This window comes from Geotrypetes seraphini, chromosome 4 (genome assembly GCF_902459505.1).
Source record: "Geotrypetes seraphini chromosome 4, aGeoSer1.1, whole genome shotgun sequence".
NCBI classification, from domain to species: domain Eukaryota; kingdom Metazoa; phylum Chordata; class Amphibia; order Gymnophiona; family Dermophiidae; genus Geotrypetes; species Geotrypetes seraphini.
In genome coordinates this window covers 218,777,849-218,796,404 of record NC_047087.1, presented here as the reverse complement: position 1 = coordinate 218,796,404, position 18,556 = coordinate 218,777,849, and the positions used below count along the sequence as shown (strand labels likewise).

The 18,556-nt window shown below is 42.0% G+C and overlaps 1 protein-coding gene across 1 annotated transcript in view; it reads right to left on the bottom strand.

Annotated features, from left to right (window-relative positions):
* Window positions 1–13,438, bottom strand: part of LOC117359742 (mannose-binding protein-like) — a 265,920-nt gene extending 252,482 nt beyond the window's left edge. Inside the window, exons 1-2 of the mRNA XM_033942960.1 lie at window positions 13,429–13,438; window positions 11,258–11,461 (exon numbers count right to left, since the gene is read on the bottom strand). Of these exons, the coding sequence (XP_033798851.1) occupies window positions 11,258–11,461; window positions 13,429–13,438 (214 nt within the window). The remainder of the gene's footprint in view (window positions 1–11,257; window positions 11,462–13,428) is intronic.
* Between the last annotated feature and the right edge of the window lie 5,118 nt (window positions 13,439–18,556).

The following is an 18,556-nucleotide window of genomic DNA, read 5'->3' as shown; positions in this document are numbered from 1 at the left end:
CCAAATGACCCATCCAGCCTGCCCATCTACAGCATACGCTATCTCCTCCTATCCCTATAGGCTAAGGGGCTCATAATCAAAACTTAAACACATCTAAAAACCCGCCCAAGTCAGCACTAAAAGACAGGTCATCCAGTGCCGATAATCAAACCTATTTTTGGACTTATCCAGGGCCTTTTTAAGCCTCTGAATGCCGTTGTGCACCCAAAGCTAAAAGGGGTGTATCTGGGACACCCTTCTTTTTTTAAACTTGGACATTTCTTCCCATTCTATTATCACCATTGAATGTCCTACGTTTGGGCTCTCCCTAGTCCGGCCCTGAACACACCCACAACATGCCACTTTTCTATTTGTCAATCTGTGGTATAGGATGTCCAAATTCTACCTTTTGAAAATTGCAATTTGGATATTTTGAAAGATAGACTTTTTTGAGAACATTTTGAGACATCCATCTGCTTTGAAAATGAGTGTCATAGTGTTAACTGGGTATCTTCATAACATAAGCAAAAAATAGGTATATTTTCCTAACAACTCATACATAATGTGACCATTTATTTTTTTCATCAAAACAGGACATCTATTAATATTCAGTCCCGCCCTAGCCCCACCCCAATCCCGCCCTAGCCCTGCCCCCAATCCCACCCTAGACCCGCCCCCAATTTCTTCCATTCATTTTTCATGTACACACAATATCTTATTATTTCAAAATGCTAACCATAAAATTTTAAAAAACACAAATCTCCCTATACGCAGAGAAAATGTTAGTTTTCATTTATATTTGGGGGGTTTTCAATGATGTCACCTCAGTAACTATAGAAAAATAGACAAATATAGTGCAAAATATAGACAGCAGATATAAATTCTCAAAACTGACACATTTTTATCACTAAATTGAAAATAAAATCATTTTTCCTACCTTTGCTGTCTGGTGATTTCATGAGTCTCTGGTTGCGTTTCCTTCTGACTATAGAAACATAGAAACCTAGAAAGATGATGGCAGAAAAGGGCTATAGCCCATCAAGTCTGCCCACTCTACTGACCCACCCCAATAAGTCTGATTGCTAATGACCCAGTTCCTTAACTCGACTTCGTAGGGATCCCACGTAGATGTCCCATTTATTCTTGAAGTCAAGCATGCTGGTGGCCTCGACCAACTGCACCGGAAGCTTGTTCCAGTGATCCACCACTCTTTCTGTGAAGAAATACTTCCTGGTATCACTACTAAATTTCCCCCCTCTAAGTTTAAGCGGATGCCCTCTTGTAGCCGAGGGTCCTTTGAGAAAAAGGATGTTATCTTCCACCTCGACATGTCCTGTGATGTATTTAAATGTCTCAATCATGTCCCCCCTTTCCCTGCATTCTTCTAGAGTGTAGAGCTGCAATCTGTTCAGTCTCTCTTTGTAAGAGAGACCCTTGAGCCCCGAGATCATCCTAGTGGCCATCCGCTGAACCGACTCGACTCTAAGCACGTCTTTACGGTAATGTGGCCTCCAGAATTGCACACAGTACTCCAGATGAGGTCTCACCATGGTCCTGTACAGTGGCATGATGACTTCTGGTTTCCGGCTGACGAAACTTCTATTGATACATCCCATCATTTGTCTTGCCTTGGATGAGGCCTTTTCTACTTGTTTGGCAGCCTTCATGTCTGCACTGATGATTACTCCCAAATCTCGTTCTGCTGAGGTCTTAGCCTATGTTTCTCCATTTAAGATGTAAGTTCTGCATGGATTTCCACTACCGAGGTGCATGACCTTACATTTCTTAGCATTGAATCCCAGCTGCCATGTTGAGGACCAGTTTTCCAACGCAAGAAGGTCCTGTGTCATATTATCCTGCAAACAGCCTTCACTTACTATGTTGCATAGTTTGGCGTCATCAGCAAATAATGTTACCTTACCCTGCAGCCCTCGTGTCAAGTCCCTTATGAATATGTTAAAAAGGAGTAGACCCAGGACTGAGCCCTGTGACACTCCGCTGGTCACTTTCGATGTTTCAGAGAGGGTGCCATTGACCACCACCCTCTGATGTCTATCACTAAGCCAATCATTGACCCATGCAGTTATTGTTTCGCCCAACCCCATCGATTTCATCTTGTTTAGAAGCCTGCGGTGTGGGACGCTGTCAAAAGCCTTGCTGAAATCCAAGTACACTATGTCCAGATACTCTCCCGAGTCTAGCTTCCCTGTTACCCAATCAAAGATGCTGATGAGATTGGATTGGTATGACCTACCCTCAGTGAATCCATGCTGATTAGGATCCCTTAGATTCCCTTCATCCAAGATCGTGTCTAATTTACGTTTAATTAGTGTTTCCATGATTTTACACACTATCGATGTGAGACTCACTGGTCTGCACCCTTTTTGTGCAGAGGAACGACGTTAGCTTTTTTCCAGTCCAGGGGGACTCTCCCCGTATTTAGGGAAAGATTGAAGAGCATGGCTAATGGTTCCACCAGGACATTGCACAGCTCTCTGAGCACTCTCGGGTGCAATTCGTCTGGACCCAAGGCTTTGCACACCTTGAGTCTTGACAGTTCGCTGTAGACGTCAGCTGATGTGAACTCAAAATTCTGAAATGGGTCTTCCGCGCTTGACATTGCTTCCAGATGTGGTCCGTGCCCTGGTGCCTCGTAGGTAAAGACCGAGCAGACTATGCATCCTATCTTTCATTTCTTTCTACCCTCAGGCAACAATTGTCCCTTTCTATTCCCTCCGTCCTTCCTTCCTATGTCCTTAGTGCCCCCAGTGCCTTCCTATGTCCTTAGTGCCCCCAGTGCCTCCTTCCTATGTCCTTAGTGCCCCCAGATCCAGTGTCAGTTCTCCTTTGTACCTTTGTTCCAGGTTTCCCTCTCTCCCTCCTCTGTTATGATCTTGCCTCTCTCTGCTCTTCCTCAGGGGCTCTCCCCCTCTGTCTGAACCTTCCAAAGTCCTGCTTCTGCCTCCTGTCTTTCCCCGTTGGTCCAGGCCTTTATCTCTCTAGTCTTTCTTCTACTTACAACCCCCCCTTCTCTTCCGTTTTCTCTCCTTCCTTCATCCCTCCTTCCAATGTCCCTTCCCTGCCTTCTAGCCTTTGTCTCACCCCCTCCCAAAAAGCTTGCCGGCCTACCTCCCCCAAAGCCAGTCTGCCTGCCTACCTCCCCCAGAGCCAGCCTGCCTGCCACCCTCAAAGTCAGCCAGTCTGCCTGCCTACCTCCCCCAGAGCCAGCCAGTCAGCCAGCCTGCCTGCCTACCTCCCCCAAAGCCTGCCTACCTACTCTGTCCCCCAGAGCCAGCCAGCATAAGAACATAAGCAGTGCCTCTGCTGGGTCAGACCAGAAGTCCATCATGCCCAGCAGTCCGCTCATGCGGCGGCCCATCAGGTTCAGGACCTGTATAGTAATCCTCTATCTATACCCTTCTATCCCCTTTTCCTTCAGGAAATTATTTAATCCCTTCTTGAACCCCCAAAACCTTACTCTGTCCTATCACACTCTCTGGAAGCGCATTCCAGGTGTCCATCACCCTTTGGGTGAAGAAGAACTTCCTAGCATTGGTTCTGAATCTGTCCCCTCTTAATTTTTCAGAATGCACTCATGTTCTTGTAGTTTTTGAAAGTTTGAAGATTCTGTCCCTCTCCACTTTCTCCAACCCCTTCAATTGAGTTACAGTTTATAAGATGAATAATTGACGTCGGGTAGAAGGCTTCCGGGTGCAAGTAGTGGCAGCAGAGGAGCAGCAACGGTGGACCAGGGGAGAAGTTTAAATCGGGCCTGGAGGGAGGATTTTTTGTGTGTGTGTGCGGCAGGGGAGGGACAAAAAGCGATCGCCTGTCCCGTTGTCCCCACGCACAGCTTCGGGACACTGTCCCTGAAAACGGGACATTTTGGCGTCCCGAAGCTGTGTGTGGGGATAACGGGACAGGGGATCCGAAAACGGGACTGTCCCGTTCAAAACGGGACGTATGGTCACCTTACTCATACATTATGAGGTTCATAATCAAAACGAAAATACGTCTAAAAACCCACCTAAATCAGCACTTAGATGATCAAAAAGACAGGTTGTCCAAGTGCTGATAATTGAAACGGGTTTTAGACGTATCTATAAACAGCTTAGGCCTTTTCACTGCCGCTGTACGGCCAGGGTGAAAAAGGGTTTTTGAAAGAGTGGTTAGAGCAGGAGGTAGGCAGGATGTGGGCCGACCTAGACTTAGTTGTCCTGCAGTGATATTCAAAAGTTTAACGAGACTGCCTAGACGGAACTTATACATTGTGACTTAGGTGATCTAAAAACAGGTATAAGTGCCCAGATAGTGTCCAAAGTGACCAGATTACCACTTCATGAACAAAGTACAGACCCACAGACCCACCCCCAAGCACAGGCAGAAGAACAAATGGCTAAAAATGTAAAAAGGGAGACAAAACCTTTTTCAGATATATTAGTGAAAGGAGGAAGATGAAAAATGGAATTTCTAAACTAAAAGATGCTGGGAACCGATATGTGGAGAGTGATGAGGAAAATGCAAATGTGCTAAACAAATACTACTGTTCTGTGTTCACAGAAGAAAATCCTGGAAAAGGACCAAGATTGTCTGGCAAAGTTACACGAGAAAATGGAGTAGATTCTGCGCCGTTCATGGAGGAGAGTGTTATGAGCAACTTGAAAAACTGAAGGTGGACAAAGCAATGGGACCAGATGGGATCCATCACAAGATCTAAGGGAGCTCAGAGAGGTTCTGGCGAGTCCAACAAATCTCTGGAGATGGGAGTAGTTCCTGGGAATTGGAGGAGAGCGGATGTGGTCCCTATTCACAAAGTGGTCACAGGGATGAAGCAGGAAACTACAGGCCGGTGAGCCTCACTTCAGTTGTTAGAAAAATAATGGAAGTGTTGCTGAAAGAAAGGATAGTGTACTTCCTTGAATCTAATGGGTTACAGGATCCGAGACAACATGGCTTTACAAAAGGTAAATCGTGCCAAACGAACCTGATTGAATTTTTTGATTGGGTGACCAGAGAGATGAATCGAGGACATATGCTAGATGTAATTTATTTAGATTTCAGCAAAGCCTTTGATATGGTTCCTCATAGGAAGCTCTTGAACAAACTTAAAAGGCTAAAGTTAGGACCCAAAGTGGTGAACTGGGTTAGAAACTGGCTGTCGGACAGACACCAGAGGGTGGTGGTTAATGGAAGTCGCTCGGAGGAAGGAAGGGTGAGTAGTGGAGTACCTCAAAGTTCGGTGCTGGGGCCAATCCTGTTCAATATGTTTGTGAGTGACATTGCTGAAGAGTTAGAAGGAAAAGTGTACCTTTTTACAGATGATACCAAGATTTGTAACAGAGTAGACACCGAAGAGTGGGTAGAAAATATGAAAAAGGATCTGCACAAGTTAGAGGAATGGTCTAATGCCTGGCAACTAAAATTCAATGCAAAGAAATGCAGAGTAATGCATTTGGGGATTAATAATCGGAAGGAACCATATATGCTAGGAGGTGAGAAGCTGATATGCACGGACGGGGAGAGGGACCTTGGGGTGATAGTGTCTGAAGATCTAAAGGCGAAAAAACAGTGTGACAAGGCAGTGGCTGCTGCCAGAAGGATGCTGGGCTGTATAAAGAGAGGCGTAGCCAGTAGAAGGAAGAAGGTGTTGATGCCCCTGTACAGGTCATTGGTAAGGCCCCACTTGGAGTATTGTGTTCAGTTTTGGAGACCATATCTGGCAAAGGACTTAAGAAGACTTAAAGCGGTCTAGAGGAAGAAGGGTATTAACATAGAACAAAATCTTTTCCAGAGAAAGAAAAATGGTAAAACCAGAGGACATAATTTGAGGTTGAGGGGTGGTAAATTCAAGAGCAATGTTAGGAAATTCTATATTACGGAGAGGGTGGTAGATGCCTGGAATGCGCACCCGAGAGAGGTGATGGAGAGGAAAACGGTGACTGAGTTTAAAGAAGTGTGGGATGAACACAGAGGTTCTAGAATCAGAAAATAATATTAAATTTTGAACTAAGTACAGTCCTAGGCAGACTTGCACGGTCTGTGTCTGTATATGGCCGTTTGGGGGAGGATGGGCTGAAGAGGGTTCAATGGCTGGGAGGGTTTAGATGGGATGGAGTAGGTTTTAACAGAGATTTCGGCAGTTGGAACCCAAGCACAGTACCGGGTAGAGCTTTGGATTCTTGCCCAGAAATAGCTAAGAAGAAAAAATTTAAAAAAAATTTAAATTGAAGCAGGTTGGGCAGACTGGATGGTCCATTCGGGTCTTTATCTGCCATCATCTACTATGTTACTATGATAATTGAACCCCCCACCCCCACCCCAGGCCATAAAATTCAGAATAAAAAAGTAAAAAGTACATACCTGCCTCCAGAACATCAGCACCTGGCATAGGAAAGCCTAGTAGAGTTATGCAGAGGTGGCTTAAATAGTCTGGGAGTGAACCATAGAGAGGAGGTTGGGCAAACTGGATGGACCATTCGGTTCTTTATCTGCCGTCATCTACTATGTTACTATGATAATTGAACCCCCCATCTCCACCCCAGGCCATAAGGTCTATGGGGGGGGGAGTAGATAGGTGGGAAAAGTAAGTTTTATGGGTATGGGGGGGCTCATCATGACCTATAAGGGAGTGTGGTGAGATGTTTATGTGGCACCCTTTTAGTGAAGTTAGAAACATAGAAACATGACAGCAGATAAAGGCCAAATGGCCTATCTAGTCTGCAGTAACCATTATCTCTTTCTCTCTCTGAAAGATCCCACGTGCCTATCCCAGGCCCTTTTTGAATTCAAACACAGTCTCTATTTCCACCACCTCTTCCCTGTAAGGTGCCCCACTACTCTCTTGCCATGTCTGGGTGGCCAGTCCATCACTTTGCTGACCCCACCCACCTGCAAAAGGTCTCTTTTCTAGCCATTTTGGGCTTGGACAATTTTTTGGATGAGAATGGGGTATAAAGATAGACAAATTAGCGGTCTGGATGATCAAACAGCGATGTAGAAGTAGACAATTCTCAATAAAAATACATTTTGGACGTATTTTTCAAGAATGGCAGAATCATTAACTATTGTTTTGCCGAAGCCAAATAAAGATCCCTTGTTGGTTGCTAATTATAGGCCAATTTCATTGATTAATATAGATGGGAAAATATTAGCAAAATTATTAGCTTTACGCTTGGCCAAGGCTCTTCCATATATTATTGGTGTACACCAAACAGGGTTTGTTGCTCAAAGACATTCTTCAAATAATACTAGATTGGCCTTGCATATGTTAAATTTGTCAAAGAAAATGGATGATCCACCTTTTCTGTTTCTTTGGATGCAGAGAAGGCTTTTGATAGAGTAGAATGGTCTTTTATGTATCAAGCTAGGGAATGGTTTGGTATTGGTTCTGGATTTATACAAATGATTCAAACCTTATATAGCTCCCCTTTTGCTAGACTATATATTAATAATAATTTTTCAGAGTGGTTTCGATTGGAAAGGAGAGTGAGACAGGGATGTCCGTTATATCCTTTGTTGTTTGATATTGTTTTGGAACCTTTATTGTTGGCTATTAAACAAGCGGAGGAGATTTGTGGTATTCCTTATGCAGGTCGGGAATACAAAGTTTCTGCATATGCAGATGATGTTTTGCTTCATTTGAGAAATCCAGAAACAACTATCCCATGCTTACTTGATCTAATTAATAAATTTGGAAAATTCTCTGGTTACAAAATAAACTGGAGTAAATCAGAAGTTCTTCCATTGAATATACATTGTATGAAAGGATTATTTGATGAGTTTCCTTTTATTTGGAAAGATGATGGTATTAAATATTTAGGTATTTGGATTAAAAGTACTTTGGAAGAAACAATGAAAATAAATGAAAAATCATTATTATCAAAGATCACGGAAATGTGTGAGCAATGGAACCCTTTACATTTATCTTGGTGGGGGAGAGTTCATACGGTCAAAATGATGATTTCGCCGGTAATTTGTTACCAACTGAGTATGTTACCAATTTATTTTCCAGGGTCCTTTTATAAAAAGTTAAATAATATATTGACAAAATTTATTTGGCTTGGGAAAAAAGCAAGAATTGCTTTAGTATCTCTACAAAAACCAATTGTAGAGGGAGGGGTAAATTTTCCCAATTTTTATAGGTATCATCAAACCTATATAATGCGTCAAGGTATGTATTGGATCCTCCTTGAGCTCGTAGAACATTACCCAGATTGTCTATATCTTGAGTGGAAAATCCTGTCCCCGATGAGACTATCTCATATATTAAGTATTAAATTACCTTGGTACGCTAAGGATAATGTGATTTTATTGAACACTTGGAAAACAATTAAATTTATTGATAAGTTAACAGATGTTCCCATAATAAAATCTACTTTACAGTCCTTATGGCTAAACTCCAAGATTCAAATAGGCGGTGCTGGGATCGCTTGGAAGAATTGGATGCAGGCAAATATTCGGACATTAGATGATATTTTGTCGAATGGAAATCTGCTTAGTTTTTCACAACTGCAGCAGTCATTTGGACTTTTAAAATCTCAGCAATATAGGTGGTTGCAGTTGAAGCAGGCTATTCAGAGTGGGTTCCCTGAATGGAAAAATTTTAAAACTTATTTTAGCCTGCAAATCCTTTGCTACCAAACTGATTTAATAGGACATCAGGCTGCTCAGTGGTACAAATTGATTTCTGGATTAATAAATAAAAAGCCAAAAAATAGTCTTAGAGACATTTGGAGCTTCGAGATCAAACAGTATATTTCTGTGTCTCGTTGTCCATGAATTTGGAATTGGAGAATAAGATGTACAGCGTCAGCATCTATGAGACAAACATGGTTATTTTTGTTACATAGAATTTTCTGGACCCCAGTTAGATTACATAAAATAGATAGTTCTAAGTTTAATAGATGCTGGCATTGTCATATTGACAAAGGGACTCTGGATCATCTGTTGTATTTTTGTCCATTTATATTAATATTTTGGAAATCCATATGGGGACAAATTAATCTAGTTTTAGATTCAAATATTCCATTAACATATGAGGCTATAATTTGTAGAACAATTTTACATGTTAAACCCACTTTAGATAAGTATAAAAGTCGTCTATTTTTAATATAGCCATTCAATTGATTACAAGTAATTGGAAGAATCATGATAGAATAAATTATACTTTCTGGTGGTTGAATGTGTGTACTATATACAAATATGAACGAATTAATGCAGAGTGTAGGGGACTTAGTGGAATATTCAACAAAATTTGGTGCCCATTGACTACATTTGTACAAATATAATACTGTATTTTGTCTTACTTTTTTCTTGGTTTATTTATCTTTACACATCCAGGGTGGGTGGTTGGGAGGAAATATTAATAATGATATTTTAGGTAACTTGTTTTCATATTATATTATTTACTTGGTTCTTATGTTATTATGATAGTTCTGTTTTCTATATAGATATTAGTGTTATGACTGAATGCAATAATATACTGTTCTTTCATTTATATAACACTGTTCTTGTTTAAAAATCAATAAAGAATTAATAAAAAAAAAAAAGAATGGACTTTGGACGCTGCCAACTTTGGATGACTAGCGCCTTAGGCCCAAAACGGACTTAGATGTTTTTTTTATTATGCCGCTCTATGTTATGAAATTAACCCATCTATATCTTTTGTGCATCTTGCATTTCCATTTTTTGCTTATTATTTATTTATATATTCATTCAATTTGTATTACTTTAACTGTTACCCCTTGAGTCTGACCTTTTTCCATAATTCGTATTATTTATATGGTATTTGATCATTTTACTATTTTTATGTTCTTTAACAAAACTGTAAGCTGTATATCAAGTTGCTCCTGTTGTACACTGCCTTAATTCAATTTCTTCATAAAGGTGGTGATAAATCCCAATAAATAAACAAAATTATATTTCTCCCTGCTATCTAGAATGTGCTGTAGTCTCTTCAAAAGGACGGGATATTGCAGTCCCAAGTAGGACACCAGTGAGCATATTAGTGGTTAACCGGCTTAGCACTATTTAGCTGGCCCAGAGCCATTCCTGTCTGGCTATATAACGCTGAATTTTAGGTAGACTTACTATAAAACCAGTGAGACAGCAAACCCCTGAGGAAGAAAATTACAATGTGGAAGAGGGGCATGCAAATTGCTCTCATGGATATTCATTGTGGAGATCCTGAAAGCCTGACTGCCTGGGGGATCCCTGAGGACAGGCTTAGGAACCTCTGAGTTAAAGATTAAAGTAAAAGAAAGAACTGCATTTAACTGTAGCAGGAGAATGAGGATCTGAATGGAGACCACTTCCTCTGTATATATAGGAAAAGGCTATTGCACTCAGGAAAGAAGGTGTGTGTGTGTGGTGGGGGGGGGGGGGGGGGAGGAGAGACTCATTGGAGAGGCAGCATGTGGAGTCAGCAGGAAGAAGTTTTTATCTGAATCCCCCGGTTATGAACCTCACTAGCTCTTCCAAACCTGACATTCAAATAGTGTTGTTGGGTTTTTGGGGGGTTTGGAGAAGTTCATCACAACATGTGTAGTTTTGTAATCCGCTTTTTGTAATCCGCTTTGAACTGAAAGGTAATGGCGAAATAGAAATCTGTAATGTAATGTAAACCCCTTCCAGGCTTGATAGTAAGCAGTTATGTATTAAGGTATTTGGGTCTAGAGATCTCCAGGTTCTCTGAGCGAAACATCTGACAAATCTGGGGGCATCCATAGTGGTCACAATGATTAAATGTCAAAATGTACAGCACTGTGTATGCCTTTCAATCCTATATAAGTGATAAATAGTAGTAGTAGTAGGTTCCTTAGGAGTATGTAATCTGGAATTAATGCAATTTGTCAGATAGTGAGGTGTAAATCCTATATAAGTGATAAATAGTAGTAGTAGTAGGTTCCTTAGGAGTATGTAATCTGGAATTAATGCAATTTGTCAGATAGTGAGGTGTAAAGGGCATTTCTAGGGAGCCAAATGACCAATTTTGACTGTGGTTCCTAAAGCTAATTCCGCAGTGCATGTGAGTTAAGTGTTTAGAATGCCACTGTTAAGGGTGTAATAGTGGACTGGTATTGGAGGGATATGAAACTAGCACACTTTTAATGTTATTTGCTAAACTTCATGTTTTATTTATTGTCAACTGAGGATAGCGGTTTACAAAGCTAGCCTACCGCCCTGTTTTGTAATTAGTTTGTGTAATGTAATTTGCAGGGAGAGGGATGAGAATTGTGACTGCCCATGTTATTAATCCAGAAAAGAAACATTTCTGTACCTAAATCACGCTTTTCTCCTTTAGAACCGTCTCTTGCATCTTGGTCTGGCAGTCCATTGGCTCCAGCAGCTCCACATGTTGGACAGTTGTTTTCTTTTTCTGTGCTCTTTTGTAGATCAGAGCTAGATGTTGCTATTATGATGAACACCCCCAGCATAAGAAAGGCAGAGAGTTGAACTGATTGCATTGTAGGAGACTTTGGACCTATAAGAATTATGAAAAATCATGTTTTAGGGAGACCATGCTTCAATGTTGTTGTTTTTTTCACAAAATAATGCAAGGGTTGAAAAGGATTAGGACCACATCTTAAATTTTTCAGATGTCTAATCATTGAAATGATTTCCCTGACTTGTTCTGTTTTGTTTTGTGAGCTAATTGTCTTGAGCATACCGTTAGAACATAAGAATAGCCTTACTGGGTCAGACCCATGGTCCATCAAGCTCAGTTGCCCGTCCTCACAGTGGCCAATCCAGGTCCCTAGTACCTAGCCAAAACCCAAGGGGAAGCAATATTCCATGCTACCTATCCAGGGCAAGCAGTAACTTTGCCCATGTCTTTCTCAATAACAGACTATGGACTTTTCCTCCAGGAAATTGTCCACACCCTTCTTAAAACTAGCTACGCTATCCACTCTTACCACATCCTCTGGCAATGCGTTCCAGAGCTTAACTATTCTCTGAGTGAAAAAAAATTTCCTCCTATTGGTTTTAAAAGTAATTCCCTGTAACTTCAAGTGTCCCCTAGTCTTTGTAATTTTTGATGGAGTAAAAAATCTGCATCTGCATCAGAAGTTAAGGAAAACTATGTACATCTCACTGAACTGACCATTAGGCCACACTTCAGACCTACTTGCTGGTGTGCTTAGAATGCTCATAATACTTGATGCTGTTAGGAAGCCTGATTTCCCTAACCGATGTAACTTTCAGTAGTGAGGGAGGGATACAGCAACCATTGGGAGATACATGAAAGACCATGCCTTAATCCCTCTTGTAGTCAGCTACTCAATCAGGGCACATTATATATTCTAGATGTGATCTGAAACAGGTCTAATTTAGGATGCCCTTCTTTTTTTAACTTGGACATTTCTTCCCATTCTATTATCACTGTTGAATGTCCTACATTTGGGCCCTCCCTAGTCCCGCCCTAAACACGCCCACAATATGCCACTTTTATATTTGTCAAACTGTCAAATTCTGCCCTTTAAAAAACGCAATTTGGATATTTTTGATAGATGGACTTTTTTGGGAACATTTTGAGACGTCCATCTGCTTTGAAAATGAGTGTCATAGTGTTACCTGGGTATCTTCATAGCATAAGTAAAAAATAGGTACATTTTCCTAACAACTCAGACATTATCCCCCCTTTTTACTAAACCATGATAATGGCTTTTAGTACAGGGAGTCGCGCTGAATGCTCTGCGCTGCTCCTGATGCATATAGAGTTCCTAAGAGCATCGGGAGTAGTGAACAGCGTGGCTCCCTGCGCTAAAAACTGCTATGGCGGTTTAGTAAAAAAAAAAAAAAGGGGGGGGATGTCATGAAATTAACCCATCTGTATCTTTTATGCATCTTGCATTTTTGCTTATTATTTATTTATTCATTCATTCAATTTGTATTACTTTGTTACTCCTTGAGTCTGATTTTTTTTCCATAATTTGTATTGTTTATACAGTATTTGATTATGTTAAGTTTCAAATTTATTAAAAAATTTTTATATTGCTTAATCAAATTTCTAGGCGGTGTACAGAAATAAAAAGTATCTTAAAAACAAGTTAAAGTTAAATTACTAAACATTTTACTATTTTACTATTGTTATGTTCTTTAACAAAACTATAAGTTGTATGGTAAGTTGTACCTGTTGTACACTGCCTTGATTCAATTTCTTCATAAAGGTGATAATTAATCACAAGAAATAAACAAGCACAATTCTCTTTCTCCCTACTATCTAGAATGCGCTATAGTCTCTTCAAAAGGACGGGATCTTGCAGTCCCAAGCAGGACACCAGTGAGTATAATTATTTTCTCTTGGTGATAAATAAGTTTATATTTATCTTTATTTGATACATCGTATATGTTCAACAAAAGGTCAAGGAAGTAAACAATAAAATAATTTAAAAGAAAGGGAACTCCATATCAAGATAGAAAAGACACATCCACTCAAAAATCACTTACCCACAAACATCTATAAACCAAAATCCTAAATTACTCTGAACATTTTAACATACTAGGTGAACAAAGCTATGGGACCGGACAAACTACCCCCCAGGGTGCTTAGGGAGTTGAGTGACCTCCTGGCGGAACCATTATCCGTGCTCTTCAATCTTTCCCTAAGTACAGGAAGAGTCCCGTTGGATTGGAAAATGGCTAACGTCATTCCACAAGAAGGGATGCAGGATGGAGGCTGAGAATTATAGACCGGTGAGTCTCACATCGATAGTGAGTAAACTTATGGAAACACTAATCAAATGCCAATTGGATACTATCCTGAATGAGGAGAATCTACGAGATCCCCATCAAAATGGTTTTACGAAGGGAAGGTCCTGCCAATCAAATCTGATCAGCTTCTTTGACTGGGTAACAAGAAAGCTGGATATAGGGGAGTCCCTGGACGTCGTGTACTTGGACTTCAGCAAAGCGTTTGATAACTTCCCACACCACAGGTTATTGAGCAAGATGGGTTCGATGGAACTGGGTGAAACATTAACCGCATGGGTTAGAGACTTCAGAGTGTAGTGGTAAACGGTACCCTCTCCGATACGACGGAGGTGATCAGCGGAGTGCTGCAGGGCTCGGTCTTGGGCCCGATCCTATTTAACATCTTCGTAAGAGACTTGGCTGAGGGGCTTCGAGGTAAAATGACATTATTCGCCGATGACACCAAACTATGCAACATAGTAGGCAACCGCACAACAGATGAAAGCACAGTGCCCGACAAAAGCTCAATGCCCGACAGTATGACGCAGGACCTACTCCTGCTGGAGTATTGGTCAAAGACTTGGCAACTAAGTTTCAATGCCAAAAAATGCAAGGTCATGCACCTTGGCAGCAAAAATTCATGCAGGACTTACACCCTAAATGGTGAGATCCTAGCAAGGACTGTAGCAGAACGTGACTTGGGGGTGATCATTAGCGAAGACATGAAGACTGCCAATCAAGTGGAGAAAGCTTCATCCAGGGCTAGACAAATCATGGGCTGTATCCGTAGAAGTTTCGTCAGCCGTAAGCCCGAGGTCATAATGCCATTGTACAGATCCATGATAAGACTCCATCTGGAATACTATGTACAATTCTGGAGGCCGCATTATCAAAAAAGATGTGCGGAGAGTTGAGTCCATTGAACGATTTTCTTGAGGTACTAGTGTAAGACTATGAAAAAGTGGTTCTCACACACTTTACATATTATTTGTGGATTCCATTTATTGCTGTTATCCCTGGAAGTCAAGTAATAGAGAGGAGGGGGTGAGGTGGGATGGGATGAAATGAGAAAGGAGGCCAAAGGGTGGGTCTAGGGCAGAAGCTCATACCAGGTGGCTTATTCAGATCTGCATGTAAGTAGTACAGTACCTAATTCTATCTGGGTCCTCATGTTATACACAAGGAGTGTTAGGCCTATACCTTCATGGTACAACTTTTATTTAGATGTCCTCTCACTCTCGTTGCCTCAAATGTCTTGTATCCTTCCCTGTCACTCTGTCTCTCTTGTCATCAGACCTTTTCTATTATCCACAACTCAGTCCTCAATTTCCTCTTTTCAATTTCTTTCTCAGTTTTCTTTCCATATTTCCCCAAAATCCTGTCTCCTTACACTTCCTCTCAATCTCTTCCTTGCCCCTCCCAGTGGTGTACCTGGATTTGTTGCCACTCGCAGTGGAGCACCCACTCCTTCAGCTGCATCGCCCCCCTCCTCCAGGCAGTGTGTGTGGGGGGGATAGGGGGGTTGCATGAATTGGTTGATGGCCACAGTTTGCGTGTGCTCAGCTGTCAGATCTGCCAGTCCCATGCTTCAAAACAGGAAGTTGACTTTAGGGGGGCAGGGCAGGATTAATTCTTCAAGGGCACCTAGGCACACAAGTACACTTGGCACCCTGGCCCTGCCCCGCCCCCATTTATCTGTTTTCTTCTTTACTTCTTTATTTCCATTTGTATTTCTTTTTTTTTTTAAATTCAAAACAAACAAATATTATTATACCAGTGCACAGTTTTCTTCTATGCAACCCCCAAACATCTATGAACAAATCCCCCATCCTTTCCTTCCCACCTACTTACCCAGGAATTTAACTCCGAACCCTTTCCATGCATATTTAAAAGTGTTCAAATATTTGTAAAGCAGTAATACTATCCAAAATTTGCCTATATTAATAATCAAGTTTACAACACTTCTCAACGGCCTCACTTTACATCCACCAACTGTAACCCAAATGTATGCATAAACAACCAAATCTGTAACTCCTCTAGTACGTTCCACTCCATGTATGTTAATTTGCAACGAAACAACAAGGCAAGCAGTCCACTAAAGAATCCAACGTGAAACAAAAGAAGATTGGCAGAAAATAAGGAGATTCAAATCAGGTTAATTCAAGGTGCCCCAAGAACTATGCCTGATGCATTTCGCCAAACAAGGCTAGTCAACGCTAACAAAAAAAACATGTCTTTCATACAAACAGGGCACAGAAAGCACCGTCGCCTAGTATGGAATAAGTAATCACAAACTAACCTCTCCCTCTTTTACAAAACTGTAGTATGGTTTTTAGCCACGGCCAGCGTTTAAAAATTGCTCTTCAGTTTTGTAAAAGGAGGGGATAAAATAGAAATACGTAGACAAATGTTAAATAAAACCACCACGAAGCTGGACTCTGCATACAATGCAATACCATAGAAACAGTGATGCATGTCCCCTAAAGCACATAAATAAATAAATAGAAAACTTTTTTCTACCTTTGTCTTCTCTGGTTTCTGCTCTTATCTTCATGTCACTCTCTTCCTTTCATCTTCTATCCTTCTGTGCCACTTCCAGAAATTGTATGCCTCCCCCTTCCATCTTTCCCTTCGCCCCATTGATCTGGCATCCATCTTCTTCCATTTAAGCCCAGCAGCGTCTACTGCGAACTTTCAAGACTCAAGGTAAACAAAGCCATGGGACCAGACAACCTATACCCCAGGGTGCTCAGAGAGTTGAGCTAAGTCCTCGCGGCACCTATAGCCGTGCTCGTTAATCTTTCCCTACGCTCAGGAAGAGTCCCCTTGGACTGGTAAACAGCTAACGTTATTCCACTCCACAAAAAGGGCTGCAGAACAGAGGCGGCAAATTACAGACCAGTGAGCCTCACATCCATAGTGAGCAAACTCATGGAAATACTGATCAAACAGAAACTTGACACAATCCTGGACGAAGAAAACCTACGTGATCCCCACCAACACGGATTTACCAAGGGCAGGTCCTGCCAATCTAATCTGATTAGCTTCTTTGACTGGGTAACTAGACTACTAGATGCCAGGGAGTCCCTGGATATAGTATATTTGGACTTCAGCAAGGCTTTTGATAGCGTCCCACACCGCAGGTTATTGAACAAGCTGAAATCGCTGGGATTAGGGGACACACTAACTGCATGGGTTAGGGAGTGGTAGACTTCAGAGGGTACCCACTCCAGAACGTCGAATGTGACCAGTGGAGTGCAATAGGGATCGGTCTTGGGCCCGATTCTATTCAACTTATTCATAGGAAATGTGACCCAAGGGTTTAGAGGAAAAGTATCATTGTTCACCGACGACGCCAAATTATCCAACATAGTAGGTAAAAGCACTTTGCCTGACAGTGTGACGCAGAACCTACTACTACTGGAACAGTGGTCATCAACTTGGCAGCTAAACTTCAATGCTAAAAAGTGTAAGGTAATGCACCTGGGTAAGAGAAATTTGTGTAGAACTTACACACTAGATGGTGAGATCTTGAGTAGGACCACGGCAGAACCGCGGAACCGCGGAAGACAAAGGCGTGTGCCGACAACTGAGCGCAAGACGGAGGCGCGCGATGAAGAAAATGACAGTTTATAGTTTATAGGGGCTCCGACGGGGGGTTTTGTTGGGGAGCCCCCCCACTTTACTTAATACAGATCATGGCGGCGTTGTGGGGGGTTTGGGGGGTTGTAACCCCCCTCATTATACTGTAAATTTAACTTTTTCCCTGTTTTAGGGGAAAAGTGAAGTTTTCAGTAAAATGTGGGGGGTTACAACCCTCCAAACCCCCCACAATGCGGCTCGATCTGTATAAATTAAAGTGGGGGGGGCTCCCCAACAAAACCCCCCGTCGGAGCCCCTAAAAACTGTCATTTTCTTCGGCGTGCGCCTCCGCGCTGCGCTCAGTTGTCGGCGCGTGCCTTTGTCTTCCGCGGTTTTGACCTGACACCGATCATTAGTGATGACATGAAGGCTGCCAATCAAGTAAAGAAGGCTTCCTCAAAGGCAAGGCAAATGATGGGTTGTATCTGTAGAGGTTTTGTTAGCAGGAGACCTGAAGTCATAATGCCATTGTATAGATCCATGGTGAGACCTCATTTGGAGTATTGTATTCAATTCTGGAGACCACACTACCGGAAAGATGTGCTGAGAGTTGAGTCGGTCCAGCGAATGGCCACCAGGATGGTCTTGGGGCTCAAGGATTTCACATATGAGGAACGGCTAAATAAATTGCAGCTGTACTCACTTGAGGAACGAAGAGAGAGGTGAGACATGATTGAGACGTTTAAGTATATCACGGGCTGTATCGAGGCAGAAGATGATGTCTTCTGTCTTATAGAACCCTCGACCACCAGAGGACATCCGCTAAAAATCAGAGGAGGGAAGTTTCATGGTGATTCCAGAAAGTATTTCTTCACCGAAAGAGTGGCCGATCATTGGAACGAACTCCCACTGCAGGTGATTGAGGCCAACAGTGTGTCAGACTTTAAAAGAAAATGGGATATTCACGTGGGATCTCTAGGGGAGTAAAGTCAGGTCATTAGAATGGACAGACTTGATGGGCTATGGCACTTTTCTGCCGTCATTTTCTATGTTTCTATGTTTCTATTCCCTCCTCTAATGGTCTGGCATCTCTCTCATCTCCTCTTCTTCCCTTCTCTCTCCTACACCCACACACCCATGGTGTGGCATTTCACTCTTTCCTCTCCCTTCCCCCCACTTCCATCAGCATCAGCCCCTTTTCTTTCCCTTCAACCCAATTCCATCCGGTATCTTTCCCCTTATATCTCTCCCCTTCCCCTGCATACCAATTCCATCAGCTTCTGCCCCTTTCTCTGCTTCCACC